Here is a 16,239-nt window from a genome sequence, read left to right as displayed (position 1 = left end):
TTCTATTCCTTCATTCTGGCTCCTTGTGAATCTCAGGTTTATACTTTCAATCTTCTCACTTCACTTTTCCATTTCTACCTTAATTTGTCTCAGAATCCATCCATCCAGTGTACTTTGTTATTCCCTTCCATCCATGTCCTCATATTTCTGTCACATGTAAGTAAGTATTTATTTATTTGTAAGTTTTATATAGCTCAAACTTGACCCAAAGGTATTGTTGCGCTTTACAGAGTACACACAACCACAACATGCGATACAGAGAGTAGATCGAGATACATAGTAACAATAAAGATAAACGGTATACAATGGGATAAATAAACACAATAGCAGCAGGAAACCCTAGTTACAAAAACGACAGTAAAGATACATCGCAGCATTGTCACAAGAGGAATTCAAAAGACAGTAGGATAAATGAACTCGGCAAGTAGTTCTGGTAGGGAGTTGCCTGGGTTGGGAGAGTAGAAGCACAGAATTACCCAGAGGTAGTGAACTGACATGGCTTCTTGGCACTTACGTTCATGACAACTTAGCATTTTACAGAGTAAGTAGAGATAAAATAAAAATATGTAACGGTAAACAGAAAGAGTAAACAATATACAGTGAGATATGTAAACAAAAATGCAGCAGTACCCGAGTTAGAAAGGTGTAAATAAATCGAAGAGTACGATAGATAGTGTACATAAGTTCAGAGGTAGTTGAGATGGGGAGGGGATATGCAAGGGTGAGGAGAGCAGATAAACCGTTTTCCCAGAGGTAGTGATGCTTAGATTAACATGAGGGGTGAAGTGTGACTTGGGTACAAGACTCGGCATGTTAGGGTGAGACAGGAGGCAGCTGGGTGCAGACGGGTATCAAAGAACAAGGGTTTGGCAAGGTCCTCGGTGAGAGATGAATTTATTTGATAGAAACGTTTTTTATAATGATGTAGGATGTGAATAGGTTGCACCTGATCTTAGTGGGTAGAAAGTTCCAGATATTTGGGGCCATGCCAGAGAACCGTAGTAGGTTATCTTTTTCCTGAATGTTTGTGTCTTTCGCAGTAGGGAGCTTGTACGTCTGGAGGGTCCGTTTCTGGGACAGGTAGGAAGGGTTTGTTGAGGTGTAGTGCTTTGAGTCATGCAAGCAATTTTAAAATACATTCTTGCCTCAAAAGGTAGCCAGTTCAGAGCTCGAAGGTCAGGGGTGATGTGATCACTGTTTTTTTAGATCCCGTGATGAGCCTAGCTGCTGCATTAAGAGTGGCCTTACGAGAAGCAAGTGACGTTTTTGGGAGGCCCACAAGGGTAAGTCAAGTTTCGGAAGCACAAGTGCATGAGTCGTGGTTGTGAGGTCAGTCACGGGCAAGAAAGGGTTTCGTTTTTTAGCTCATCTAGTGATGGCACTGATGTGTTTTTGCATGGAGAGGTCTTTGTCCAGGGTAATACCTAGGGATTTGGCAGTCGATGTTGTGTGGGGTGCAATTCAAGGCAGAGGGAAGGGGAGCTATTCTTTGACGTTGAAGGTGGAAGTAGGAGGTGCGATCAGTCCCAAGTCAGTTTTAAAGGCATTGAGTTTGAGGTCATTGTGAGTCACCCATTGTTGCATTAATGTTAGGGTGTTGTTGAGGGTGTGGATGTCCTCATGGGAGGTTACTCTCATGTAGAGTTGGGTGTTGTCAGCATACATATGGTAGGAGATGTGGGAGTATTTGAGGATATCGGTTAGGGGCTCCATGTAGATGTTGAACAATGTCTGGGAGAGAATAGAGCCTTGGGAGGCACCCAGCGGTAGTGGAGCCAGCTCTGATAGTTTGATAAATTAGTTAGCGTTGTGATCTATTGAGTAGAAAGGAGGAGAATCATTTTAGCACAGTGCCGGTGAGGCCCATCCTCTGTTCTAGAATGTTGAGCAGGGTAGCATGGTTGATGTTGTCAGAAGCTGCAGACAGATCCAGTAGGATCAAGAGGCAAGATTCATTCTGGTGAAGCGAGCATAGGGCATCGTCGACAATGTAAACCAAGGCTGTTTCAGTACTGTGAACCGATTGGAAGCCAGATTGGCAATGGTCTAAGAGTCGGAATTGTTCAATGGGATTGTGAAGCTGTAAATGCACACGTTTCTAGGAGTTTGGCCACATTAGGGATGTTGACGATGGGCCAGTAGTTATTGGGTTTAGACTGGTCAGAGTTTTCTTTTATTTTGTATTTAGGATTGGGGGTAACCTGACCAATTTTAGGCAGTCAAGTAGGGAGTCTTGGGAGAGAGGGGCATTGGTTATCTTCGTCCATAGTGTCAGTAGGAGGTGAAAAGACTCATTTATGAGCTTAAAGGATAGGGGTATCAATGAAGTGGTTAGAGTATTTCAAGAGGTCAGAAGATTTAGAGTGCCGATCTCATCAATGGTTAAGAAGCAAGACTACATGGTATTATTTTTAAGCTATATGAGGCCGTTATACGGGTGAGCTTCATGGTCTTTGTGTATGCGGGGTTGGGGCAGAAGAAGATTAAGAGCGGTGTGGATATCAGTAATTAGTGAAGTTTTCTCAGCGAAAAAAGTCGCAAAGGATTTCACAGGTAGTGGGGTGCTTTGTTAATGGAAGCATGATCGCTTTTGAAGGTAGAATGGTTTATGATCATTTAAAACCGTTTCTCAGGTCTAGTAGTAGCAGTGATTTTGAAAGAACGCTGCTGTGAAGTTCCTAATGTGCCTATTCAGGAACTGCGTCTTCGACGCAGGAGTTTGATGTTGGCCAAGGAGGGGGTGTGTCTCCATGCACTTTCATCCAGCCTACAGAGTATATAAACATTACAATTTATTTATATTTAGCAGTGTTCTTGAAAACACAATATTTATGTTTCCATGAACATTGACTGTGTGCAGCTTCTGAAAGAGGAATAGGTCACTTAACAAAAGTTCACTCAATTTTTTTTTTCAATATTTGCTTTGGGTGACCACTATATGTTAAGAGTTACCTCCTGTTGGAAAACGAGGCAGCATCTGTGAGGCCTGCACAAATAACATGACTACATTTGTCCTTCACTGGGAACCAAACACCCAATTGTAGCGCCTGACTCTCAGAAGGTAGCATTGCAGAGCTGTCTGAGGCTTACTTAAGGGAGGTGGTGTGGGCTAGTAATCGCCATTTGCAGGTGCGCAAAAATAACACTCAATAATTGATTGTCCAGTCTGTACTTTGCTTTATAAAAGTAAGAGTACATTAATTACACACACACACTACTCAATACTATGCACCAATTTACAAATATACATAAGCTGTTGGAATTACTTTGTGCCATTGCATAACATCTCCACCCCTCCCGTGGGGGGTGAGGATCTAGTACCACCGCTCGCATGCACATCATCTTGCCCCCAATGCAATTAGTTGAACATAACCTGGGGCGTGAGCCCTGCGCACTGGCACCATCCCAGTGGCGACCCACCCCATTACCTCAACAAGCATTAAAATTGGGTACACCTGCCTTGGTGACACATAACCCTGACTGAGCATCTCCTACTGACTATAAAGTATGCACCTCGATATCTTAAGGGCTAGCAGTCTGGGGTCTTCACCTAAGTGCAGCAGCAAGAATACATGTTTAAGCACCACTTTAGAATGTTAGTACTCCTAACATTTGGGTATCATTAAAGTGCATTGCAATTACAGTCCCTAAAAGCATCACTGATGAAATCACCTGGATTATGCATATACAGCCAGACACCCTAGCAGGAATGTCTGACAACATAACCCCACTTTGTTTATGACATCACCCTATATCAGTACTTCATGTACACATGTGACCTTCAGACCCTCTAAAAGAAATAACATTGTAAAAGCATTTCTGGTGCAATTACACCTCTAGGGGATGCTCTTCTCAAGACATCCCCAACTCAGTCCTTCACTCCTGGATGCACTTTTCAAATCATCCTCAGCTGTAGAACTTAAGTTCCAGCCCAGAAGATGTTTAATGCAGACTGAGCCCTTGAGGGGCTATTCCTTTCAAATCCCACAGGAAACTTAGGGTGGGACTTTTCTTCATGCTGGGGGGAGACTGCGCTCCTCCAGCAGTTCCCCCAGCACCTTTGCACTCACATGGTGGTGACCCCGTCCTCCTGGAACCACCACGACCAGAGAAAAAGCAGTTTTTTCCTTGCAGGCCGGTCCAGACCTGCAAGGCATTATGGGCGATTCCTCTTTTTCAGTGAATAATAGATAAGCGGCTCTCCCGCTGTGCCGGGGAGAGCTGCGCTGGCGGTGTTGGCAGCTTCACCGCGTTCCTGGGCCTTGTTGGGTGGCCCCGGTCCCACCCGGACCCCCAGATAAGCGTAACGGCTCGGGGAGCCCACCCCGGCCGATCGGTGGATTTTCAGGGGCCCCGCGATGCCCCAACACTACTTCTGGGGTCCCGGTTCCACCCGGGACCCCCGCCTGCCTTCTTTGGTGGAGGGCAGCCTGGGGAGCCCACCCCCAGCTGCCCCCGCCGGCTCCCCGTGCAGCCAGCACCCTCGTGTGCTGCAGCGGGAGCCGGCACAGTCGTTCTGGTCTGCCCGGGCAGACGTGCAGGCTCTTGCTGGCTCCTCCGGCCCTCAGGGTAGTGCGATGGCACTCCCCTGCCTCTATCCTCATCGGGGCCCGGGGATGGGGTCCCGGGCCCCTCACTCTCCTCACAGGGAGCGCTCCCCTACTGTGTCTACTTCGGGGCCCGGAGATGGGGTCCCAGGCCCTTCCTCCTCCTTCACGGGGAGTGCACCTGCGTTCCCCGGCTTGCACTTCTTCACCGGGGGCCAGTGTGGGCTCCTGGCACCCCGTAGGGGTGAATCTTCACGGGGAGCGCGACGGTGCTCCCCGGCTTTGCTACGGGGCCTGGGGATGGTGGCCCCCTCTGGTCACCTTCACGGGGGGAGCGCAACTGTGCCCGCCCCCGGCTTGACTTCTCCTTGGGGGCAGCCCCTGGAACCTGACCCAGCCCGGGGACATCTCTGAGACCGGCGGCGGAGCCCCATGCGCTTCGTCGTCTGTCTTAGGGGGTCAAAGGTCGCCTACCTTCCGGGGGGGCCATATCTCAACCCCTGGGGGTCCGATCTACCCCATGTTTGCGCCTTCTTGCTCCTGGTGGCATCCCCCAGCCACTGGGAGCACACTCCTTTGCCCTCCGGGTTTCCAAGAGGGTGCATTCTGCAGGGAGCAGTCTTCACTGGCTCCCTGCGCCAGCCTTTCGCCTGGCTGTCCTTCTGGGCCACTCTTCTCCCTGCGCAGAGGCCCCTGCTTCTGCGCACCGGTCGTGGGCTCTTCTTCTGGCACTGTTAGGGCCCTTGGGGGCAGTCTGGTGGTACCTCCTTCCAACTGTCCATTGCCAGGCTCCAGCACCTTCCGCCTCAGCAGACCACACCCCAGAGAGAGCTTCTCTTCCTGTGCAAGCACTTTTTAAAAGTTGAGTAGGGGGCTGGCAGGAAGTCTCTGTTGGTCCTATCAAACAGCGACACATCACTTCCCTGCCCCCTCCTTCTTGTCCAGCCTCCGGGCTTGTTCAAAATAGCGTCGTCCAGAGTCTCTCGCCACATGTCTCTGAAGCCCCCCCCCCCCCCCGCTGCCTTCCCTCCTTGGTGCAGCCTGGTTCCTGGCACCCAGTGACAGCTGCTAATGGATGAGCCTGTAGCCCCACCCATCTTCTCTTCGTGGAGAGGAGGCCCTAGTTTGTGGAAGAAAGGTTATCAATCCATCCAGCTGAGGTCAGCCCTCAGCCTGGGTCTGGTCATGGCTGGCTCAGAGAAATATGACCGTTCTAGATGACCCAAACGCAGTCCAAAAATGACTTGGGACTCTGCAGAATACTTCTTTTCACATCCGCTACAGTGGACTTAAGTCTAGAATCTGTAGGCCTAATGGAAGTTAATCTAGCCCATGGGCTCCACATTCCCGTAGGGGAATAATGAAGTAAAAAAACAGTAAGACACACAGACTTTCCCTGGCATGTTTCTTTCCAGTGTATAAAGCCAATTCCATGTTACCACCCAATTCTGCATAAGTCTGGCCACGCTATTCACTTTGTAGCTGCTCCTGGACTTCGCACGCTAGTAATCTCCCCTGCGCAGCCCGTACACGTGTGAACACGCATGTACACATGTGTCTGCATGTAACCAGCCCTGTGTGCCTTACTCCAGCTGCTGCGCAGTGACCTGGTCAAGCCAGGGGGACACCAGTAAAATCCCCATGCAGTCTCTCACATCCTGAGTTCACTGTGGGTGAGCCCCAACTTATGAGGCTCCCCCACAGTAAAAGCTCAACAATTAGGTGCTCAAAAAGCAACAAATCTGAGTGGCCCATAGTGTCAGAACCACCTTCTAACACCTCCCTTGTGGGGATGCCAGCGTATGTAATGGGTACTCACGCCAAGTATGGCATACAATATGACAGTACCAGAATTTTGCCATTGATACTGCCACTCTCCCAAGGGTGAACCATATGTAAAAAAATGACCCCAAACATGTCACAGCCAGCATTTCCTAATGATTTTTCCCCTCACCCTCACATCCCCAATATTCAATTTTTGCCCTCTCTTAGATCAAGAATTACCTCACATATTTCAGTGATAATGCATGTTACTTTGGGCACCTCCTTAAGCCAAGAATTATATCGAGCATGCCAAGACCAGCACCAGACTCGCAAGCCCAACTCATACTAACAAACACCTTCTCGTTCGCTCACTCTGTCTCCCACACGCTCACTCTGTCTCCCACACGCTCACTCTGTCTCCCACACGCTCACTCTGTCTCCCACACGCTCACTCTGTCTCCCACACGCTGTCTCCCACACGCTCACGCTGTCTCCCACACGCTCACGCTGTCTCCCACACGCTCACGCTGTCTCCCACACGCTCACGCTGTCTCCCACACGCTCACTCTGTCTCCCACACGCTCACTCTGTCTCCCACTCGCTCACTCTGTCTCCCACACGCTCACTCTGTCTCCCTCACCCTGTACCACCTTCATAGTCACTCATACTCCCTCACGCACACTATCTCTCGCATTCAACTGTTCACATTTATACCCTCTGATTTTCACTGGCACACACTTTCACACACACACACTGACTCACTCACAACTCCTGGGGGGGTTCTGCTTTGAGTTCCTGTTGTACAGGGGACCTCAGCTTTGATAATTAAGGTTCGGTAGGTCCTCTGGCCCATGTTACAACTGCACCTACTGCACTATTGATGGCTACGCTCCTGAAGCATTCCTTATCCCTCTCTCCCCTCACTTTTTAGGTCTCGCCTACACAGCGCGCATGCGCTGCATAGGAGGGGACCTTTTGGAATCGATCAGCATTTTGGCAAAAACCGTGCACATTTTGCATTGCTTTCAATTGCAATGCATGCACGTTTGGCGTTTCCCTTGCAGGAGCGAGCTTTGGCACCATCTGTTTGTATTCATCTTTAAAACAGATGGTGCCCCTGCTTGCGCCCGCAAGGGAAACGCTGTGTGTGTGTCTGGTCCACCCCGTCTTCTCCGTACACACCCTGATCCTTGTTTTATTTTTAGCGGCGTAAATCTTCAATATGGCTGTCTCAAAGTTTGTTTACTAAACATTGCCTTTAAACTTTTGCCATGCCGCACCTCTACCCTCTCTTGTCCTTTTGCTCTCTGCCCCTTCTGTGCTGCGATTGCCTCTGTATATTTTTAATTTTTTACTTTGTTTTGTGCTCGCCCCTCTCTTCCAATTGCGCGCGATATATGCGGCTCTGTAAAAATGATGTCTTCAGTTTTAACGAATGATCTTTTGTCATCTCAGTCCTCTCTTTCCTGATTCCTCGGTAACGTGGACAGAAATATCAGCAACTAAGGACCGAGAGAAGGCGAACGCACTGAGGGAGGCACCGGGCTGTCTGCCGTCTGCAGGGCCCACGCCCGCCTGACCCGCCTCCATTCACCTAAAGTGTGAAATGCACAATTGAGCAAGAGGTTCTTACGTCCGCTAGCTCTTTCTACCATGTCTTAAACATAAACCATAAAAAACGAGCGGCACCATCTCCCTGCCTCCCTTTTATTGTACATTTTGAACAGATAAGCTTGCGGCTTTGTAAAGTCACAACATATGACTGGGTTCAGGTTACGCACTTATAAACCATAACAATTCAATCTGCCATAAAAGTTTATTTCTAATAAGTGCTTCAAATCTTACAACATTGCAGAACACTAAATCTCATGTGAATATCCTGTATGAGTTAACACCGAATACAAGTAAATTAATATTGATATATACAATTTACATAACAAGAAAATATTCTTTACATTTTATACATCTTACGTCAATAACACATAATTACAAGTCACATAATTACACTCTATTCAATGAAACATATATACACTCCACATAATACCACTCAGTGCCACAGAATTAAACACAACATAATTACACTACTCAATGCAACATAAATACACTCAACGTAAAACCACTCAATGCCACATAAGTACACATCATAATTACATTCTATTAAATGCAACAAATACGCTCCACATAATACCACTGTGCCACAGAAGTACAAAAAAAAAGACATTTTTTTATGTTAAAATATTTTTTACATCTGGTTGTTCAGTTGTATATAATGTCGTCTTGGTTTTTATAAAACTAACAAAAATGCTTAACACTTTTTATTTTAACTTTTAAACATAATGCACATCAGGCACAATGCTATACAACCTAGCCCAAACTTCAGGATAAACACATAAGGTCCCAAAAGCTCTTACTGATTCTCATTCACTTTCACTTACATTGAAACTCACAAACAGTAGTAGGCAATCTCACTCATGTTCTCTCATTCACTCGAACACTTACTAACTCACCGAGAAACAGCTTTTATTTTTATTTTTTATAACTTTGCTTCCTTTGTTGGCAGCTCCTTCGTGGTAGCAGCAGGGAAGGAATCCAGCGCTGGGAACCAGCAAGGCATGATTTCCCAGCGAGTAGCCAGACACAGCAGCAGGGCCAAGGATTAAAAAGGAGAAGACCCACCTTAATCCCTCTCCCAGTGTCTTGATCAGACTGACAGCACAGCCCTGTCAGAAGTTGGGTCAGTGCCTGGGATCCTGCCCCTGATGCTCTGTTTCGATCCTCTTTGGCCTCCGGGGATGCACTGATGTGTAACCTGACAGTCACCTTTTAGCAGATATGTTGAGCTACCTGAGGCTTGCTCAGCTTGTATGCTAAATAATATGGATTCTGCCTGTGTTAGGGGCATGGCTAAAGTATGCTCTCACACATGTGAAATCTCGACATTTACCTACAGAGTACCATGCCTTTAAACCACACTCTGTAGCTAGATTGACCCTCAGCCCCACACCCCATCTCTTGTATCTTTGTCATCAGAGCCTGAAGAGTTGTAGAGAACTGACAGTGTTCATAAACACAAAAATCGTGCTTTCATGAACACGACTAAATTAAACAACTAGCAATGTGGGCAGACGCTCTTGCATTATGTGGCGGCTCACTGGTTGCACGGTGCACCTGGACACCCCAGTTGACGAGTCGCAATAGATACAAACCTTCAGTTAAAGGTAATTGCATTTTATAGTGGTGCCATAAGTGTACTTAATAGGTGTACAAAGGTGATAGTACATTCTATTTACAGATAAGAGTAAGGAGAATGTGGAGGAGGTGAGGGGTAAAAGAAGAATGTATTTATTATTTGTGAGGCAGGTGAAAAAAGTTGGAGTTTTTAGAAGATGGTGACCTCTTGTACTTGGAGCTATGAAGGTAGCATGTCAGTCTCCTGACATTCTATAAGTAACCTTTGCTTCCATCTTGCAGTTGCTGAAAGAAGCAGTTGAGTCGCAGCGAATGTGTGATCTCATGAAACAGCAAGAATCTCATTTGAAGCAGCAGGTAATTTTCAAAGACTGCACAATAGAATGGCAAATCAACATGTGATTTGTTGTACATCAATCCAGAAGTATGGCGAAACACACAGCAATGCTTCCAAAGTCCCTGAGAGAACAGCCACTTATGTGGGTCGATGGGAATGCCAATACTTTTTAATGTCCTGGAAGAAGTAATTTTCTTTACTGTGGGTTGGTTGATTGATCCTGGCCTGACATTTAAAATATCAGCTCCTGTCATATTTATACACAGCCACTCGTTTTGAAAGTGTAACAGACTGCATAGCACAGTCTTTAGTGCAATAAAACTATACTTTTTGGAGAAATAATTGGATGCATGATGTTACCTTTTGGTTTTTGCAGAGTGGGGTGGGGAGGTACTGTGGTTGTCTGGGTTTCTCAGAACCACACTTTAAATCCTTATTTGGCCTTCAGATCATGTCTTGTATGTGGCAAAATCAAACCATTGGCACAATACCTGGATCCCTGGTGCCATCTTTTAGGGATGAGTTGGGGGAAACGTGATCACAACTTCTAGGCAGTAGACGGATACCTGTTGCCAACTGAGGAGGGATACTTTAGCATTACATGTATGCTCGGATCATCCTAGAAGTCATTACCATGCCATGGACCTCATAAAGTGTACAAGATGTAGAAATAAAATAATTGTGTATCCAGATTGATGCAGTAAAAATACATATGTTCAACCAGTAAACAATTCTGAAATTTTCATTAAAAATGTGGTGGGAAAGACCAGCTACAGATCACTGCTGTGGTTGAGTTTCAAGGGCTGACAAGTTACTGCCGCTCCACTCTGATTTACTGCCACATCAGCTACAGTTGTGTCTATGTTGAATGCCAGTTGCAATCTTGGAGCAGTGTGAGTTAGTGTTTTGCCATTGTGCCAAGATTGTCCCTTTAAGTTGCTAGGTTTTGAACTTTTAGTGAGTCAGTGCTTTACAGATATAGGAATGAACAAAATAATGCCCTCCTGTAATTGTTAATCTCTCCTTTTTTCACTAGCTGGCTCTCTACACAGAGAAGTTTGAAGAGTTTCAAAGTACTCTATCCAAAAGCAATGAAGTTTTTGCAACATTCAAACAGGAAATGGAAAAGGTGATTATTTGTGCAGGTCAACACTCTTATTGTCTCAAGGCCATTTATTTTTATTTAGCTGAAATATTCAAATAGCTGGCGATTACTTGGGTTTTCAGTGAGTGTATATATATATACTACGATAGCATTGAGGTTTGACTAATAGTATATTAAATGGGATTTAAAATCTTGACAAATGCTGTTTCTCAAAACGCTGGTTTAGTAAGAGTTCTTATTTTGGGCAGACTGGACACAGATTTTGTTTCCTAAAAAGTCTCTTGTGAGTGGGATGGTTAAAGAGGGTGGTGCAGTGTTATGAGGGACTGCTGCTAAGTCTGTGTGCTGAGTAGCCATATAGTAGTAATAACTAAATTAAAGCAGCAGTAGACAGTGGCAACGAGCAAATGGTTCAATTTTAACATTTCTATTTTCCCTCCTATCCATAACTAACACATCTCTTCCCACATTATCTTCCTGTGTGCTACAGATGACCAAGAAGATCAAGAAATTGGAAAAAGAAACAACTATGTACCGTTCTCGATGGGAGAGCAGCAATAAGGCCCTGCTGGAGATGGCAGAGGAGGTAAATCTGTCTTGTGCTCGGTCACTTTTTTCTTGGGGCTAGATGCTATAGCCATTAAGCAATGAATGACCTAAGAGAGAAGGAGTTTTGATATGATTTATGGCAGCTCCTGCACAGCCTGTTTTGTCCAGCACCTTTCAATTAGAAAGACATCATAATTAGATATTTTTTTTAAGTATATTTGAAATATTCTCTCAGACAAATACTATTCAGTATTGTACATCAGGCCTTTCGAGTCCAGTACTGTGATGTGGGGAGCAGGCCAGGGTTGACGCAGTGCAAGAAAGTAGACCAGTTACAGATTTATCCTGTTAGGGCTCCCTGATGTACTTAGTTTGTGTGACCTAGACGTTAGTTTGGAGGGGATAGAAGAGTGGTGACAGGGTTGTTCTAGAGTGCAAAGAGTTTTGTTTTTTTGTTAACAGAAGGAAACTGACCTTTGAATTTTTTGATTGATTAATAAGATTGTGTTTGCTACCACAATGAACAGGTATGGTTAGTTCGTATGTGAAAGTCTAAAATAATTTTGAAGCATGATCTCCTTGCTTATTTTTAGGCTGGGGGGAGCAGTCGATACAGGTAGGCTTAAATCATAAAGCTGCTGAACAATAAGGGCCAACCTTACTTCTGGATACTGTGGCACAACGAACTGAAGTGATGGTAGTTGGAGAAGGAAAGGGCTGAAAGGATATTTTGTTTGGTTGATGTCTTATAATTGATTTTTGTTTTAGGTGCACTGCATATCAACGTACCTCTAGCTTTCTGGGTACATTTAATATGGAATTCTTCATTGTTGAATCTTTCATAGATTTACATGCTTGAATTATTCCCCGTCGTCGAAGTGGGAGTCCCACAATAAAGCTAAAAAAGCAGTGCAATGCTAAATATACCTTGGAAAGGCTATAGATCCTTCACTTTAATAACATATCCTTATTTTTTAAAAGAGGCCAAACTCCAACCAATAATGTTTTAGAACCCTCTAGAACACTCCCCTCAGAGGCTTCCTTCTCTCATATTTTCTACCACGATGTATGAGGGAGTCTTCCCTGAAATCTGCAAATTTTTGCTTCCTAATACATTTCAAACAGATTGCTGCAGTTAATATTACTGCTGGACAAATCTGACAGTCTACAATGACAAATCTGACTAAAAATGCTCTTTTTTGGCTATGTGGAACAGTAGGAGGCTAGCTTTATATATAGTGGACCAAAACAAGGTACACTGTGTAAAGAGTCCAGGCATCCCTTATTTTATAGAGGCAAAAATTATAACACTAAATGCTCTCTTTTGTGGTAGTGTGGGCGAGCAGTTTAGCCTTATCACAGATGGTGCTAAGCATTTGTTGTATTCCTAGAGGCACTAAATGACACACACTCAAGAATAAGTCTGAGACCAATTTAGAAAAATTAGTTGTGTTTTATGTAAATTTTTATAGCAGGAACTTTATCAATTACGTACTTTGTTCGAGGCATGTGTGCTCTATATACGCATGCTTTGAATACTCCTGCCAAATAGTTTTGGGTCCGGATGTTTGCAAGTTGTTTTTCTTCGAAGAAGCCTTTTATAGTCATGAGGTAAGGTGTCTCCTCCTTTCGGTGATAGTGGGCATGGGCATCAACACCACTGTTAGATTGTTTTCTTTCCGCCATCGGGTTCGGCTATGTATTGCTGCGCTTCAGTTCGAAACCGTCCTTTGGGGTCCCCTCTGTGCAATTCACTGTACTCCCGACGGCATTGTTAGCGTATGCTTTTCCCTATTTTCCATGAATCGAATCGATCAGAGAACTCCATCTTCGGTCGAAAACCTCGTGGGCGACCTTCGGGCCACGCCGCGTCGGTACAGCCTTCTGCTGATGGAACAAACTCCGTTCAAATTTTGTCCTCTGTTCCACTCCAAGTATCCGTGCACCGGCCTACATAAAGCCTGTAACTTGTGTCCCTCACCAGAGCACAAGGAAGAAGATTGTAAGGCTTGTCGGTCATTCCGATCGTAAAAGACTCTATGGGATCGTTGGGCTCGATGAAGAGAAATACAGCAACAAAGCATCCAACATACTCCGAATCAGAACATGAAGAATGAAGCATCGGCAGAGGAAGAGGAAAAAACATTCTCTCTACAAGAATCAGATTCCAAGGTATAGAGTTGGAAAACGAAGACGTTCCACTGGGAAAGGGTGCCGTGAGTACTAAAGCCCCTTGACCCCAAAAACTCTCTTTGACCAAACATATGACTTCAGCACCACCTCTGCCTTCGTGCCCAGGTCCGCACGAGACAATGTTTCCGACACCCCGCCCTTAGGCTGGGCACCAAAGCAACCAGTCAAGCCTTCCGCCTCCGGATCTGGTCGAGAAAAGCCGTCTTCAGAACCGAAAACTTCTGCTCCGAAAGACAAGTTCGGTTACAAACCAAAACCCTTTGCTTAGAAGGATAAAAAAGAAAAGTCCGGTTCGGCACCGAACCCTTCGCCGCCAAAATCAAAAGAGGGCCTTCCAAAGCCTCGGGAACCGATCCTGGACCTTATGAAAGAGAAATTAAACCCTAAGCAGAAGAAAATCTACATCAATCCAGATACTGGACATACTTTGGCAAAAACACCTTCCAAAAGGAAAGTTAGTTCAGAGGACACGAGGTATAAAATTCCTCTCAAGAAATATATGGACATGGCTACAAGCCCTATTCATCCTAATCCGCAATCCCCTCCACCATCTTCACAATTGCCAGGCTCAGTTCCTCTACGTATAACACCTCAGGGGACTCCTCATACACAGCCTGATATAGAGGATGATGACAATGACAATAGCCATTTACCGATAGGTCCACGGGATGACTATAATATTGATCCACCCATAGATAATGATCCAGATTTATACCCTGCGAATCCATCACCTCCAAATGATAATGTAGCTTATCAAGAGCTGATTTCAAGAGTAGCAGCCTATCATGGGGTTACATTATACAAAGAGTCTTTAGAAGAAGACTTTTTATTTGAGATGCTAGGGTCTACACATAAGGCACGTCAGAGTCTTCCTATGTTAAAAGGCACGATGAGACATGATGATTACATTTTTAAGGACACTGTTTATGCCCACATTCTAACACATAGGGTTGACAAAAATTACAAACCCCCACCATCTGATCCCATTTTTGTTAAGGGACAGTTGCCTTTAGACTCACTAGTAGTCTCTAATGCTCGTAAGAGAGCAAATTTGCAGGCCTTTGCAGATGCACCTCCCCCAGACAAAGAGTCTAAATTGATTGATGCATCGGGTAAAAGGGTAGCTGCTCAAGCCTCTAACCGCCGGGCTCACTAGCTAGGTATGACAGGGCACACTGTGATGAAATGGAAGACCTACTTCAATACCTCCCAGAAGAGTACAAGAAAAAGGCACAAGAGTTAGTACAAGAAGGCAAACTCCTATCTAATTCCTCCATTAGATGTGCTTTAGATGCGGCTGACACTGCAGCAAGGGGAATTGACACTAAGCATTCTCCTACAACGACTTGTTTGGCTTAGAATTTCGGGTTTTAAACATGAGCTTCAGCAGTCTTTTAAAATACCCCTTTTAATAAATATCTATTTGGACCTCAAGTAGATGAGGCCGAAGAAAAAATGAAAAAGGACACAGACGTGGCGAAGTCCATGGGAGCGCTTCAGTCCCCATCATACAGAGGCTCCCATTGCCGCTCATTTTATAGGGGAGGATCCAAAAGTACACCCTCAAACCCTAATGCTTCCTTCTACAAATCAAATACACCACAGCCCTCTCCCTCTAGAGGTTTCTATAAAGGAGGGTACAGAGGAAATAATTTTAAGAGTAGTGGTACGAGCACGCCAATACGTAACTCCCCTTCCCCCAATAAGCAGTGACTTGCCTACAGTTCCCCCGCCGATCATTTTAACACCTGTCGGACTTCAACAATTTCTCCCCATTTGGCAGTTGATAACCTCAGACAGATAAGTACTAGACATTATCCAACATATTTATTGCCTGAAGCTCACCAGCAATCCTCCCAATATCCCGCCTCGCACTCACAAACTTTCATCAGAGCACCTACAGCTCCTCAAACAAGAGTTACAAGCTCTTTTAACAAAGGGAGCCATAGAACCAGTTCAATTACAGCACCAAGGTTCAGCAGTTTACTCTCTATACTTTCCAAACCCCAAAAAGTATGGCTCCTTAAGACCAATTTTGGACCTAAGAATGTTAAACCTGTACATATGTATGTATGTATGTATGTATTTATCATTTGTAGAGCGCACTGTAACCCTACGGGCATCCTGGCGCTAAGACACAGCAGACATGAACGCAACTGCGGCTGGGCAAAAAGAACAGCAGATTATGCTCTGGGAAAAAGCCAGGTCTTAACTTGCCTACGGAACAGCAGCAAATCCTGTATCTGTCTCAGCTCTAATGGGAGACTATTCCACAGGCGCGCCGCTGCGACGCTGAACGCTCGCCCCCCCATGGTGGTTCTTTTTGTCATCGGAATCCTGACCAATTTGGCTACCGCGGAACGCAAGCTGCACGTGGGTACATACCAGCTGAACCTACGTTGCAGCGGTTTAGGTCCTAGCCCATGAAGAGCTTTAAAAACCATGCACAAGGACTTAAACATACTGTCAGAACATTTCCATACGGTTCAGCTTCAAGTGCTTCCACTTCTAAAGCAAGGCGATTTTATGATCACACTGGACTTAAAAGATGCATA

At 45.3% G+C, this 16,239-nt stretch overlaps 1 protein-coding gene across 3 annotated transcripts in view; it reads left to right on the top strand.

The window, feature by feature from the left end:
* TXLNA (taxilin alpha) overlaps window positions 1–16,239 on the top strand; it is a 101,684-nt gene that overhangs the window by 60,169 nt on the left and 25,276 nt on the right. For all 3 annotated transcript variants that reach the window (XM_085648438.1, XM_085648437.1, XM_085648439.1), the window contains exons 8-10: window positions 9,783–9,857; window positions 10,874–10,966; window positions 11,433–11,528. In XM_085648438.1, coding sequence (XP_085504564.1) covers window positions 9,783–9,857; window positions 10,874–10,966; window positions 11,433–11,528 — 264 coding nt within the window. The remainder of the gene's footprint in view (window positions 1–9,782; window positions 9,858–10,873; window positions 10,967–11,432; window positions 11,529–16,239) is intronic.

Source organism: Triturus cristatus, chromosome 3_2 (assembly GCF_964204655.1).
Source record: "Triturus cristatus chromosome 3_2, aTriCri1.1, whole genome shotgun sequence".
Classification (NCBI taxonomy): domain Eukaryota; kingdom Metazoa; phylum Chordata; class Amphibia; order Caudata; family Salamandridae; genus Triturus; species Triturus cristatus.
The sequence above is the reverse complement of the archived record's forward strand: the minus strand, read 5'-3'. Positions and strand labels throughout refer to the sequence as shown.